General features: G+C 38.7%; 1 protein-coding gene across 1 annotated transcript; it reads right to left on the reverse strand.

The window, feature by feature from the left end:
• Positions 1-1,581: 1,581 nt before the first annotated feature.
• On the reverse strand, positions 1,582-15,663 carry LOC119188510 (supervillin-like; the record flags this gene model as incomplete). Its single annotated transcript, XM_037444994.1, is given in 15 exon segments — positions 1,582-3,591; positions 4,223-4,384; positions 5,014-5,113; positions 5,155-5,251; positions 5,469-5,567; positions 5,654-6,293; positions 6,296-6,738; positions 6,741-7,252; positions 7,514-7,712; positions 8,308-8,401; positions 8,403-8,532; positions 10,132-10,347; positions 12,599-12,768; positions 14,650-14,760; positions 15,286-15,663. Coding segments are annotated over 15 exon segments (3,438 nt in total), but the record flags the coding sequence as incomplete, so codon positions are not given.
• Between the last annotated feature and the right edge of the window lie 23 nt (positions 15,664-15,686).

The following is a 15,686-nucleotide window of genomic DNA, read 5'->3' on the forward strand; positions in this document are numbered from 1 at the left end:
GAAAGCCTACGTCCAACAGTAGACTAAAATATAGGCTGATACGATACGAGAATATTGTAAGATACCTAAGTCGTAGATTATTTATTTTTCGAATTTGAACATAATTTAGTTGTAATGATTTTTTTTCGTAAGAGTACCACTCACCAATATACTGCCTAAATTCACGGCATCGAATAATGAATATGTTTCAAATATACACTCCAGTTTAAACATGTCAATTCGCTAATGGCTCCAATGATGTTGTGGTATCTGCTGCGAACACCTGGCAGGCCTAAATACATTTATATTTGCATATTTCATTAGTTTGTTGCCTGGTTAAATAGTAGAGGGAATATTACTATTGTAGTAATTGAATGAATGGTTATTTTATTTACACTAACTTCATGTGATCATTTTTAAGACTAATTAAAATCTTATTAACATCACGTAAGTGCATACATACGTTTAAATATTACAATGCATTCACTGAATGTTTCTTTATATCTGATTTGAATAAAACAACGTAAGTAGACCGTTAAAACGATATATTTAGCTGACTACGGAAGTAGCGAAAGTTTAAGATTTTTACAAAAATACTTTGTTAACCAGAGCCGATTTTAATAAATGTAGATGTACTTGCTTGATTTAACCCAAAAAATTAGATATATAAAATTAGGGAAATTAATATAAATTCTGTGGAAAAAAAGTACCACTAGCGACATCTCGAGAATTTTCCAGAAACTTACACTACAATAAGTTAATGACACGTAGATGAAAAATAAAAAAAATGCAAGTTTCATTTATTTCATTTCATTCATTCAAAAAGTAATTTTAATTTTACACTACCTAATGCTATTACTACTACTCAGAGAATTAGTCGCAACGGCGTCATCATACTTTCAGTTAGGAATACACTTTTGCACTCGCCATATTCGCACCAAACTGCAAAATAATAAAAGAAAAGTAAAACTGGGATTTTTGGCGAAAATATTTGTTATTCATGTATGATTTTTGGTACAATGTTACCAGAGTTAAAGACACCTATATGATTTCATTACGCAATGCCGAAACCAACCTGTATCATTTCAATAGTCATAGTGCTGTGGAAACGTGGGGGCAACAGTAATTTCTAATGGTATCGATGAATAGCGAATGTTTCACAATAGCCTAATTAAAACTAAGCGTAACTGTTACGCTCATTATGGACAATGAGGCATATGGCATTTAACTTGGCTTTGTGATATTATGTATTTATTTGAAGCAGTTTTTTCCACAAGTAATTGAACTTAGTGTGACCCCAACATGGCAGTCGCATAATTTTTGTATGTCTTACAGTGCAGAAGGGGTAGCAACCGATTCTTGCCGTATTCTCTTTATGTAGAATCTCATTATCACAGGATGATTTGCAGATCGTATTTATGTACATTAGTACATATGTGTTGTGTTGGGTTCCTTTTTGGAAAATTTTACCTTTCCCCACCGATGTCTTATATACTTTCATTTAGTTTTTATCGTAAACAGATTTTAGTTTTCAACGTTTATCTTCATTATTTCTATACGCTTGTACACGAAAACTGAATAGGGAATATTTATAAAAAAACATTAAAGTTTTAGCAATTTATTATATCATTATTATACAAAATAAATCTCAAATACAGTAATAATTATAATATAAGTGACACAACCAAAGCAAAACATTAAACATTGGATTTGAGAAGTTTTTTTTCACGGTAGGCCCGCGACAGGTTCGCCGTAAATGCATCTTAGGAGATAAATAAACGGTTAATAGTTAACTAAGGTATGACTTCATCGTTAATCTTCTACTCATTGGCAGTACATACTTACAATACTGGCAAATTTATTACGCGGCTCAGTCCGCAAACAGCTAATAAAACAATAACAAAGAATTAAATAAATTTAATAAAGTCCCTTACGACATTCATAGACGTAAGTGACAATATTAAAATAATAACATTTTAGTTAACAATTTGGCAACAAAATGTAAAGTCAAGCATTTAGCGCTATGTTATTGGGAACTGTTCGTATTATATAAAAAGTTTATCATGGTCCACCTAACGCACAGTATAAAATATTAGCAATGAGTAGATATTTAAGATATGTGATGTGTTAAAATATATAGGCATTGGGCCGTTGAAATTTTACATTAATTAGCAAGTACTGACTTCGAGAACGCTGATTGCATCTTGTCCTACGTATATTGCAGTAAGTGAAATATTAGTGATTTAAAAATCATTGCATTTCTTTAAAATAGTTTTAAACATTAATTTGGTAATCACAAATTGGAAATAAGTATATTTTTATAATCATAGAGGATTTTACTTTATAATGGACCTGTTAATACATTTTGCACTTACAACAGTTTACGTGAAACTAAACGCTACGTTCCGTGTACAATTTCAACCGCAACAACGCACAAGCCTACCACTAAAGCGAATAATTATAGTAAAGTATGTGTTTGTATACCTAGCGCTTTATAACATATAACCATTCTTTGACCAGACACATTTGCCTTACTAAAACGTTACAACGTTCGATTCTGTCGAACTGCCGCGTTTCTTTATCATTACATCGTAAACAAAATCCCAACAATCGACAATGCTATCAAAGCTATCTCTTTGGCTTTACGCGTTGTCCAACAAAATCGAATGTTTTTACATCGAAAAATATCACCATTAAAAATCATTGTCACATCCACGGTGCTAACTATAAAACAAACATCTAAAATTAAAACAAAATTAATATTTCACTTTACAAACTCATATTAAAACTGACGTTAAAATACAATACAAAGAATTGCTGTGTTAAGAAATAAATAATGAAAAACAACTATATACAAAAACACGTTTCGTGCGCAACAGCACGGATGCGACAAATGAATATACAACACTCTACGCCGACGCGACGATACAATTCCAACGTCCAAATCCACATTTATATATATATAATTATATTGTCTAGTTCTACTGCGGTTACATGAAAATATCACGAGAGCGAATACATAGTTTGGTACATACCGTTAGTTAGTACAAAACGACAATAGTTTCTTTATTTAACTATAGAATTTAAAGCGTGTTCTTATAATTAATTTTTATATTCATCAAATCCATGGATATTCAGTAAAAAAGTACGAAATAGCTGCAGTTGTACAAAATATTTATCCTATACAGAGTGAGACAAGTAAACGTCAAACTCGACTATGATATTGAGACCTTCTTAATCGATACTTCAACAACGAGAGCGCGGCACGTGAGCGGGCGCATCGACATCTAACAGACATACCGCCGTTGCAGAACGGGACCGAGCCCGAGTAAAAAGTATTATCACGGTTCATGAGTGTAAGACACGAGTGAATGCATCGATATCGATTAGACTACGTTTGTATCGATATGAACCGATTCTCCGTGAGGTTGAGTTCCCGCCGGGCCGCTATTCCTTGCGCACGAGGCGGCGCACCGCCGAGCGCGCGAGGTGTACGAATTCAACGAGTGCGTGAGGACAGATCGGTCAAAACAGGCCGACGTCCTTCTTCAGGTTCGTCTGCTTCCAAGCGGGCAGAACTGAGAAATCTTCTTTGGTCATACCGAAAGCCTCCTGCAAAAAAACAGAATGCATTAGGTATTTTATGATTTATATTATGATCGACGATTTTTTTTGTAATAGTCTGACATTTAGGCTGTAACAAAAATATTATGGGTATGGCATGCATGTAAAATTTTTTTGAAGGGACACAATTTAATGATAAATATTTTAAAATACTTGCATTTTTTGTGAATAGTTACTAATGAAATAAAACATAAATGACAAACACCCGTAGTCCATATATTTTGGGAGCTGGCGTTTTATTTTTGCAGTTGAAAACAAAGCGAAAAATACCATCACCATGTGCATTTTATTTAACGTGTCGGTGCAAACCAAGTCAAGTGTAAGTCAAAGTTAGTAAATTATGGTATAACATATGTTCAAAATTATAATAATTACGTTACCATACGACGGTATTTTGAATTACTTAATTTGTGAACCAGAAAATTGAAATTGACACATGTCTATCAATAAAGCTAGACCAATATTCTGAAAAATTATATGAGTAAAACTTCTTACGAGTCAATTGCGATAGACCAATACGTGAAGTACAAAATGATTTCATTTGCATTTATATAATTTTGATCGGATTATTGTGTGAAGTGAAGTGCAGAGTGCAGTGGCGGTGCGGTGCAGTACGTACCAGGAAGTCCTGTTCGGAGAGATGTTTCTCGAGGTGGTGCGGGTCGACGTGGTCGGGCAGCGGGCGGCGCTGCAGCGCGGCCAGCGGCAGCAGCGCGCCCGCGCCGCGCATGCGCGACAGCTCGCCCGCGCCGCTCGTCACCGCGCCCGCCTTGTGCCCCGTCTGCAACCACCCACACCTCAACTACCCTGCCCACTGTACAGCGTACGTGCCGAGGGGTGGGGCGAGAGCCTTCGCCCCTCCTCCTTCACTAGAACCTAGTACCTCTGGGGAGCCTTAAAGCCGGTACTAAGTAGGACACCGTGCATCGTGATCCGCAGTGAAGGGTAGCATATTTACAAATCGCATCGTGCTTAATTTTCAGTCCGTTTATTATGTATATATATACATTGGCTTTAAATATATACATGATCAAAGTGTGTAAATAATATGACTCAATTCTAAATGGCCAATATTGATAATATTTTCCCATAAACTAGTATGTCGTAATTTGTTTCCATAAACATCAATTTAGCAATTCCGTTCGAAGGACCAATGAGGCTTTTTGTTGTAATACGAACAAATCGACTTTCTACTCTCTCGATTATTTAGTCCGCGTATATTCAAAACCCATTCTGAAGAGACAGTGCAATGGACAATACATTTTCTAAACTTATATTGCACTTTTACGCTCAACATAGCCTGTATTTACAACATATACATCCAAAACCGGCACACCACCTAAAGTATTCGTAATTTGCATTGGGTAAGCGGACCGTAACCTTAAGTGTAAGGCAATAAGGATCACTTACGGCGATATTGGCCTCGGCGGCGAGGTCGTGGTCGGTCCATATGTCGAACAGGTCGGTGAAGGCGCGCGGCTCGAGGCCGGCGACCACCACGCGCACGTCGTGGTTGGTCGCGCGACGGTCGCTGGTCGTCCTGGTTGCGCTGGTCGCGGTGGTCGCTGGACACGCGCACGTACTCGAGCTGCCGAGCCGAGCGCCGCCGCGCGCAGAGCTTGCCACCGCGCCGCGAACGCGCCCACACCTGCAACCAAACACATAGGTATCGTTAAAAACAACAAATCGATTGAGCTGGTGACTTAGATCATGGTAAATTAGATAATATAAACGTCCAATAAAGCTTTTATGTCCAATAAAAATAAATTTTAAATTAAATAGAGTTTTATTATACAATAAATTGTAAATTTTTTTGCCTGAACCCATGGATTGACAACAATGTGGTTGCGATTTTTTGAACTTACCAGTGTTAATCTCCGCGGACTCCAGCTCCCCGTCTTCGCCCCGAGGCCACCATCCTTGCCACAGCCACACGTTTTTGCCGTCGTCCAACAGGAATAAAGCTGTGAATACAAAATAAAAATTAATACTGCACTAAGCCGAACCATTTACATAAATATTAATGTTTTAAAAATGTTATAATCCTTACCAGGTTGCGAAGCCGAATACAACTCCTTTTGTTCAAAAGGGAAGGGTGTCACCAGATGTTCGTGCCGCAGCGGCGACAACACCTCGTTGGCTTCGAACTGACCGCTGAGGTCCGTGAAGTGGAATAGCCGAGGCGTCACGTCGCCGCCCGACTCCTTGCCGCCGCTCATCACCGAGTTGTACGACTGCTTGTTCGCGACGCCCAACGCTTCCAGCACCTCTTTGGGCTCCTCGCCCTCCCTCACTTCGGTGATCTTCCAATCACCGCTGTATAAGTAGTTCGTTTTCCTAGCGATCATTTTGTTCGCCAACTCTATCGCTACGTTCTTCGTGTGCTTGAGGCTTCGGGAGCCGTGCCAGATGTAAAGGCATCCTTTCTCCGTATCGACTAGAAGCATCGAGCCGCGGCTGCGTAGTTGACGCACGGAACACGGAACCTGCACTAAGTACGCCTCGTTGGACACGTTACCGCGAGTGACGAACAACCTGTATCGACTTTTGTCGACGTCCCGCTTGCCCTGATGGATGACCAAGTTGCCCTGGAAGAGATTGAGGAAGGCGGGCGGTTCGTTGCCCTGGGCGACGCGCACTTGTGGCCCCTTTTCCTTGTCCAACTCGACCGTGAGCAACGCAGCGGCGCTTCTTTCTCGTTGGACGTCGCATCTTTCCCCTGCCAGCAGAAGTATGCGCACCGATCTCGACCCGTCACGTTGTGTTTCGAAGGCTTTCCGTTCAACTCTCGACCAGACACTGTAATTTGGTACTCCCATCGAATAATGTAGCTGTCGCCGGAGAAGAATTCTCCGACTTCAGGCTCACTATCGACTTTCTGATAATCGTATTCGCGTATTTCCCATTTGCACACGGATTTCGTGTTGATATCGTAGTGTCTCATGTTTTCTTTGTCGTAGTAATGCGTGCCGCGGCCTAAATGGGACCCTTCTAAGACCAGATCAGGTTCCTGGTACTCATTGGACCACATCTCCTCCGCATCACAGGGTTTGATCTCAATGGAGTTGGTTTTATTCTCTTGCGTTTTCACCTTTATGACTCTGGTATAATCGGGCCAGTCGAGGAATTTCTCTTGAACAATATGGATTCCATGTGCTGTGTGACTTTGGACAAAATGGCCCATTCGGGTCGAGTTTTGGACACTTTGGTCGGCGCGTCGGAGTCCACCCTGGCGCCTTGGTACATGGCAGCGTTCAACGGGTTGATATGACACTCCTCATAGTTGTAACCCTCATCGAAGAGCTCCTGGGCCAACTGTGCCGCTCGTCGTCGGCTCTCGAGCGGCACATTCTTGCCGTACCAAATGTACATTTCTGAACCGAAGTCGAAAACTATCACTTTCGATTGGTTGAGCATGGCGATCTTTGGTACTTGGCCCCAATATTCTTTGATTGGCACCAACTCGTCGTCGAGGACCTCGTAGCACATGTTGGTTTGGACGATGCACGACTCGAATATCTCATCTTCGTCCGCGTGACCGGTTTCAATCGGTTTGTAGTTCTCAACTTCCTCTGTTACGCCAAGTAGTGACCAAAATTGGATCCAATGTTTGTTGGTGTAGTTCTTGACTTGCTCGTCGATGGACCGGCTCCACGAGTATTGTCTGTAAAATGCCAACGCATAAATATAGTTTATGAAACCCAACAGTACTTATAATATATATGAAGAAAAATTACATAAAAAATATATATATATATTTTTTTATTATTTCCATGGCCTAAACGATTGATCCTATTACACGAAAAAGTCATGTGGTATAACTATCAATTGCTTTAAAATATCCTGAAATGAAAATAAAACTAACCATTAACTAAGCCGCAATATCTCTAATTAAAAAAATAAATCCTGCTAGTCAATAAAGCCTATTATTGTGCAGCTAACCGCTCTCACCTGCACTCGCCTCCTACCCTTGACGTGCAGCAGCATGAGCGGCTTGGTGCCGTGCGCGGAGACGGGCGCGGCGGCGCTGCGCAGCGCCACGTTGGAGAAGTCCTCCTTGCTCGCCAACGCTGCCAGGGCTTCTGCTGCCAGGCCTACGTTAGCTGTCACTAGAAACGATGTGGCCATTAATTATCAGAATATTTTACTTATAATTATAATTTTTATCCGTGATGGTTCACAACTGGCTGATCTAGTTGTAAACGTAAATCCTTGAGGTAAAAATGCCTTCTTAGTTCGTCATTTTGTCTCGCTTTGTTATGGAGGGAAGTGGACATTTGTTATTTCTAACTCCTCCCTATCTTTCACACTATAGGGTAGTAGACTTTTTTTAAATACATCTATCAAAAATTTATTTCATCCAAATTTTATCGGAAAAAAGCTTCAAAATTCATGCAGTAATAAATGTCATAAAGCTTTGTTTGATGGAAAGGGAAGCTGTCAAATTACAGTAATAGTGAAATGTGACGTCACCCAGTATCACCAACCATAACGTTACATGAGTGAGAAAAGGACAGCGCGATAACCCCACCACGCTCCCAATTTTGCTTACAACAATATTTCAAATATTAATAACTGCATTTTTCCACCAATTTTGATGCTGATTTCAAAGAAGAATATCTTTTTCATAATTTTCTGTTACATGTAAAATTAACTAAATCAAACAACTAAATCAAACTGCCTTATTATGACTGTTCTGTTTACCTTTCTCCTTGATCAACTGCTCCCGTATGTTGGTGGAGGGCGGCGGCACGTACTCCTCGCGTATGTCGGCGCGGGCCGCGAGTGCCTTGAGCGGTGTTGCGCGAGGCCGCGTGGCGCCGCTCGCGTCGGGCGCGACGGCTCCACTCGCTCGCGAGCCTGCCACGACACATAAAACATAGCGTCACAACTATCGATATATATGTTCTACATACTAGATTTGGCGTACTGAAAATTCACTGTGTTCAATTGAATTGAACTGCAGTCCATTCAAACTGACTTTAGCATGGTCAATATTGACAGCTTGTGGTTGTGTACGGCGTGGCGCTCATGATACAAGAACTCGAGTGTAAATCTGGATTTACACTCGCGTTTTAGTCAAATAAGTGAAATTATTTGTTATTTAAGTGAATAAATAGGTTATAACAGTGACGTTTTGGTTGCCATTTTAGTTCAGATTTTGAAGAAATAGTTTATATGGACGTTCGTGTCTATAGAATATACGTCAATGGTCACCATTTTAAGGGATAGGCAGAAGTACAACATCCACGTTTCTCTATGTTAGGGCCCAGGTAATCATTTACGGATAATACCAAAATATGGGCTGATACTAATAAAAGTCCAATAACGCATTTACCCGAACCGAGATTCGGACCCGAAATCTCAACAACAACGTAAAGCTGATTATAATGAATTAAGTAATTTACCAATGAATATACTCTATTAATTCTATTCTATAAATGCAAAATATGCATCACTCAGCATCCCACAAGAGAACAATAAAAATTACATTTGATTGCAGTCAATTGTTTTGTACCTCACAACTAGCCACTTGACACATCTTTAATAACAACTTCCCTGTATGACTATTTATAGAAACCACGCGAGATTATATTTATACTTATATTGGTGTATTGCAAATGTATAGGAAATATATTAAACTTTTAAAATTTATATTGTATTGTATCAGCCCATAATGTCCCAATGCTGGGCAAAGGCCCCCCTAAGATTCTTCCATAAATTCTATGCTATAACCCGTCTATAAAAAGATGAATAGTAAAGAAATTAATATTGTCTTCCATAAAAGGTCAACTTGCATAACTACTTATACATATAACAATGTATTAATAATTAAAATTATCTAACAAGAATATTATTTAAACGCTGGAAAGATATTCATTCAGTTAGCTTTCCTAACATACTTTACAAGAAAATATTTACATTTAACATGATACAAATAAAACTCACAACTGCCTAGATCCACTGTCGATGGCGTCCAGATCGACCTCCACGCCTTCAGAGATCTCTTCTTGCTGCTGAAGAGGCGCGAAGAAGGCTTGGAATGTCTCGTCGTCGGCGCGCGGCACTCGCACCGGACAACCGGACCTCTCGGCGCCGGGGGAGTCCTCTTCTGGAGGGGGATAAAGGTTTCTTAGTATAGGCCATTTCATCCACCTACACACGTTCTACCACTTTTTGATCTAAGCTTCAACCTCGACACTATCTATCGTAGTGTGCGTGTGGACTTATGCTAGTAAGGAATGCAACTATGCAGGAAAAGTAGTGGGGCGCGTCTTCGTATGACTTTTCTTCGAATAATACTGGTGTACAGATTTTATTGCTGTTTTTTATATTTGAATTTTCTCCCGAGGTGTCGAAGACAGCAGCCTTCGTGGTCATGCTACTACAATAACGCTACCGAGGTAGCAAAATGAGTTGGTCTATTGTGCTGAGTTTACAAAAATAGCCTTTCATAATATGCGTCCAGCAAAATCATGCCGTCCGGTTGTACTATAAGCTCAGCAAGACTATGCCAGCATGTCTCACTGCTTAAAACTCAAATTAACACGCAAGAATTACATACTCTCGTCAACCCGGCTGATGCTCTCGCTGACGGAGTGGCTGCGTTTGAACGAGTCGCGATCGGGGCGCGGGTCTCTGGGCTTCGGCTCGGCGGCGGCACTCACTACCGCGTACGACGCCGAACGCAGCGGGCCCGACGGGAACCCGTTCTTTGTAGGCGATGATGGCTGCTTGCGGGATCTGTGAACAATTGCCGAAATACATGTAAATTTATTGGATTTTCTTAAACAACTGAATTGGAAGCCGGTTGCCATATGGTAGGTGCCAAGTGCCAAATCATTTCATAAATTACAGTAACAGTGCCACTCAGAATTTTAAATAAGTACTGAGCGGCAATTCGTTGCGTTTATCACGCTGATACATAAAATCAGTCTCATAATGTATCGTAATTACCTGCTCAATGTCTTTCCAACCGGTACACAACAAACGCTTGCACGTGCCTAGCGGTACAAATAGACAATACGGAAGCAGACTAGCACATGCGACCTTGTGACTATCAACATTAATACTTATAAAAAACATTACATAATTTTTCGCATAGACCTAAGACCATACAAATAGATAACACAGTAAGATGTTATCTAAAATATGCATCAAGCACATTAAAGGAGGCAATTATAACCACGCATGCGCGCCAAAACTGCGTCTCATAAACAAGCGTGTGGGTTGGAATTTGCACAAAACATTTCAACTTGTGAACGCCAGAACGTAAATAACTTTATTACCTATCTTGTACATACCTGTATTATTTGTAATGTATTGTTTTAAATAAGGAAAATAAAAGGCCAAAATAGGTAGAATTTTAATGTAATAATAATAATAATATCAGCCCTGTATTATATACTTGCCCATTGCTGAGCACGGGCCTCCTCTACTACTGAGAGGGATTAGGCCTTAGTCCACCACGCTCGCCTAGTGCGGATTGGTCTACCAATCCGCACTAGGGTGGTTGAGGGTGTGTGAAGTCTACTTCACACACCCTCAAAATTCCTATAGAGAACTTCTCAGATGTGCAGGTTTCCTCGCGATGTTTTCCTTCACCGTTAAAGCGAACGATAAATTCATAAAGAATACACACATGATTTTTTAGAAAAGTCAGAGGTGTGTGCCCTTGGGATTTGAACCTGCGGACATTCGTCTCGGCAGTCCGGTCCACACCCAACTAGGCTATCGCCGCTTTTATGTATTACGCTGCTAAAATCGAAATATGTTATAATAACAGTAGGTTTAACTGATAATTGGTTTGTATTTTGCCTCAAGGATAATTACGGAGTGTGGACTAAACATTTCAAAACATTTATTACCTATCAGGTAACGGAACCCCAGCGGGCACACCCAATATTAAAATCGTCATAAAATCGTTTCAGGAAAAAGTATTTGATTAAATTGCAATTTATCACTACATGCTATAAAATATAGTTAAAAAAGAACTAACAAAAACTCGTAGTATGTTTTCGCGTTGCTACACAAAAAAGCCACTAAAAACGTGGATGGTGGGCCTTGTTAGGAAGCGGGCTATCTTCGGTTACACTATCTTACAACTGAATTACGTGTGGAGCATATCTGTCGCCTGATAGTAAGCGGCCCGTATAAAGTAACAAAACCTGAATTATTAATTCAACTCATTCCCATACATAGCTTTATAATTAATAATTCTAGTATAGTTATGTTATGATAGAAATTTAACGATGACAATATCTTAAGCTAAACACAATCGCAGTTTCCAGATGGGGAGGTTTCTCCCCAAATTTAGGGCATTTCAATTATGTGGGGGGCTATTTGGACGAAGAAAACGTACCGATTCAGAGCAAATCACACTGTATTTACTTTGTTGTTCTAAGAACTGTTTTTAGATATTAATTCTGAGTTTTTTTGTCGCGCACGCTTTTATTTTTGAGGGGGTTTTTCTCGAAAACACTATTTCTCGTGGTTTATTAACTCAAATTAGAGGTATTATGCGTATCAGTCATTTTGGCAAACACTGAACACAATATTATACAGTTAGGTGTTCTAATTTTTGATATGAGACAGATTAATTAATTAATTATATAACACTGAGGTTTACAGATAAATGGTAGTATATGATATAAAAATATATCCGACTACTGGAAAGGCAACATTGTTGTCCTTTTACAATAAATGGCCTTCGTGATTGTTTTGATTTAGGATACATAGACAAATGAGCAACTATGTTTATAAGCACATCACCCTAAATTGGAAAATCAGAGATAGATCCGTCCTTAAGTTAGCAATAGAGTTAAAAGGTTATTTAGGGTTCCGAAAATATCATCATATGAAACGCAACATCGAGTTAATATTACACGTCAGTACTCTAAGAGATAGCTATACTACACTGATCTTTTCCCTTTCTTTAGAAATTTTAAGTGATTTTAGTTGAGTTCAATGTTAGCTAATGGTATAACAATCTTACCTGAATGTGTTCGGTGGTGGAATACCAGGAGAAGCGACGGCCATGGGCGACGCGACGTTGGGTGGCGTCAGCGGCGGCGTCGCGACGTTCGTGGTCACTTTGTCGCGTTCCAGACGCCCAGCAACGGTGAAGAGCGTCGCATCGTTCTGTGGAACGCGCTTGCGCCATCCCTGGAAGAGAATAATTGCTATTATAATATAGGGTTATACTTAAGTGTAAAAACGGACTGACGACACGAATATCGTTAGGTTCAAAATCCAAGGACTAGCCATGACTTTTCGAAAGTTATTTATTTATTTAAAACGCAGACGAATTAATGTCATGGACATTTTCTCCCAGTCAACCTCTTAGTAGTAGAGGAGGTATTTTCCCAGCAATGGCACTGTATTATAACACAGGGCTGATATTATATAATATAAAGATGTATGGATAAAGGCACAGACAGTGGTTTTGGTGGTCTTGAATGTGATCCACGGATCTAGCGTTTTTCTGACACGGTTGTTTTCGGTTAAATATTACATTGCTGCTATTGATTATTTTGGATTGATTTTGCTGATGAATTGATCATAATTTCAGTTAATTGAGAACTTTTCATACAAATGGGTTCTTTCTTCCTGATAATAGCTAATATCTTTACTGTTATCGACTTTGAACACCAAGCCTTAACATTGGTTCAAATTAATAACTTTATCATACCCATTGTGGCAGCCATTTACAACTACGTATTTCTATTCCTTCGTGTTCCTTGGACGTAACCGCAATGTGTCACATTCGCTATAGGATTTTATAAAGTACGAATTCTTCATAACGCAAACCGGCCCACACAGCAATGAATCATAGCGGTCAAAGTTTTCAATTAGTCATTGAAATTTAGTCATTTTACGGTAATTTCATTTATATTTGTACGTAACAATATATTTTACATATAACTATTGCAGGTCGATTGTCAGCTATATTTCTCTGGTCGATAACATGTAAATAAAAGTTATTTTATACGGTTCTGAGTTGACCAAATTTTGTAATTTAATTTACCTTTTGGATGTGTCTTTCATCAATTTAGTTTACGCATTACTGTTTCTAGGACCTAATATCAAAATTTGTCATGCAAAAACAATCCTTGTTGTCACGAATACAGCGCAAAGGATAAATCGTTTAACACAAACGTGTTTTAAAATTCGAAACATTGCAATAAAACAAACTTTGGAAAGGCAAAATAAGATCGAACAATGGTTCGCATTCCTTACAATAACGTATTGACCATTTAACTTCAACGCGTGTTTACGCAATGTGGAATTGTTTAAACAACTCGTGCGCAAGGTCTGATGAACTCTGACATTATCAATGAAACATTGAAGCTATGCGACATGCTGTATCAATGTGTGATTGCATCCATGTCGTTCCATTACAAGTCATTCACATTACCAAGGGTCTGTTTCACAACTTCTGACTAAATGCTCGTCACACAAATGTATTAGCCGACCAAATACAACAGTCACACTATAATCTATACTCTTAGATAAATAGTAATAAAAGAGTACTATCTACATTAGCTGTTTATATGATAAATGTCAAATAAAATTTACTCGAAACTTGTGAAGTCCCTCAAGTTCGGTAATTTATTGCAATTGTCGAATTTATATCAGAGATATCTTATCGAATGGCATTTTTTTTATTATTGTTAACCTTTCATTCGCCAGTTGAAGCAGTAAAATTCAGGAAAAACATTAAATTTAACTTATTGAGGCCATGTTTATTATTATTGTCACTACCTGAGTTAATTTTATTTTATGATTGAATATTGTGAATGATCCCATGTTGAACATGATCCTATCATATTTATATCAGAAAAATATTTTAACACTATACGCCCAACATTAGGTATATATCTGAATGACATATCCAAAGTTCTTGAACTAGAAAACAGAAATTGAATAATTATATCCTGTTTTGTTATATATTTTCGTGACTTTATGTCCGAATGTGGCAGAGAACAGATAGTTTCAAATCATTGGCTCTGAATCGTGTGATGAGAATATAATTCCGTCACTTACTTGCGCTGCAGTTTCTAATTTGTTCCGCCTGTCCGCTAATATATTTGATCCCAGCTCGTTTTCATCTATGTGGACCTTTTTCTTATCATCCCCCACCGAATTCAAAGTGTCCTGTAACAATGAAAACATTTTAATAACCTATAATTAAAAGTGCCAACTAATTAAGATTCTGAAACAGAAAACCTTTCTTAAATTGCCAATTGTGACAGCGAACGTAGTAATTTGCACGAAACACGCCATTATTTCTCATTTTACAATGATAATGTCATTAAATATGATAGAGTACGCGCCAAAGATTGTAATTATAGTGTTCTTCCTTATATGGATGAAAAAATCTATTGTTACGTGTACGGATAATATTACATTTGATCTACATTCACGAAGTGCTGCTTTGTCACGCCATATTGCATAAGCAGTTAAGTATTACCCAAACAATACAATACCAATCGTGTTGCTTAATTTTCTATTTATCAATTCGGTTATTGCTAAACAAAACATCGAAATTTCGTAGGAAACATTAATAAATCCTCGGCATCCTCTATAAAATAAAATTAGGAAATGGGTCTACTTTATTTATGAATTCAATTAACGTAGATAACAGGTTATCTACCGATTCATATTGCTGGAGTGCCTAACCTGCACACTATCGACGGCGTCCGATTCAGCGTCGAACTTTTTAAAGACCGGTTTCAATCCTCCGTTACTAGCGTTGCGTGTTTTACTCTTCAGTTCTCCAATTAGTGAACCAAAGTTAATTCCCGCTGGTATTCCTGATTGTTTCTGTAGACGTTTGTGTAAGGGATTTTCGCCTGGTTTCGTAATTATTGATTCTTCTAATTTCTTAATTATTGGCTTCACGGACTTCTTTATTGGATCTTCTTCATTCTGAATGATTGATTCCTCCGCCTTCTTAATAATTGGCGCGTCTGTTTTCTTAATTACTGGATCTTTAACAATATTGTCGTTATTAACAATATTGGTATCATTCAATATTTTTTTACTATGATTCAAATGAATTTTTGTTCAATTCATTTAAA

Source organism: Manduca sexta, unplaced genomic scaffold, assembly GCF_014839805.1.
Source record: "Manduca sexta isolate Smith_Timp_Sample1 unplaced genomic scaffold, JHU_Msex_v1.0 HiC_scaffold_1047, whole genome shotgun sequence".
NCBI classification, from domain to species: Eukaryota; Metazoa; Arthropoda; class Insecta; order Lepidoptera; family Sphingidae; genus Manduca; species Manduca sexta.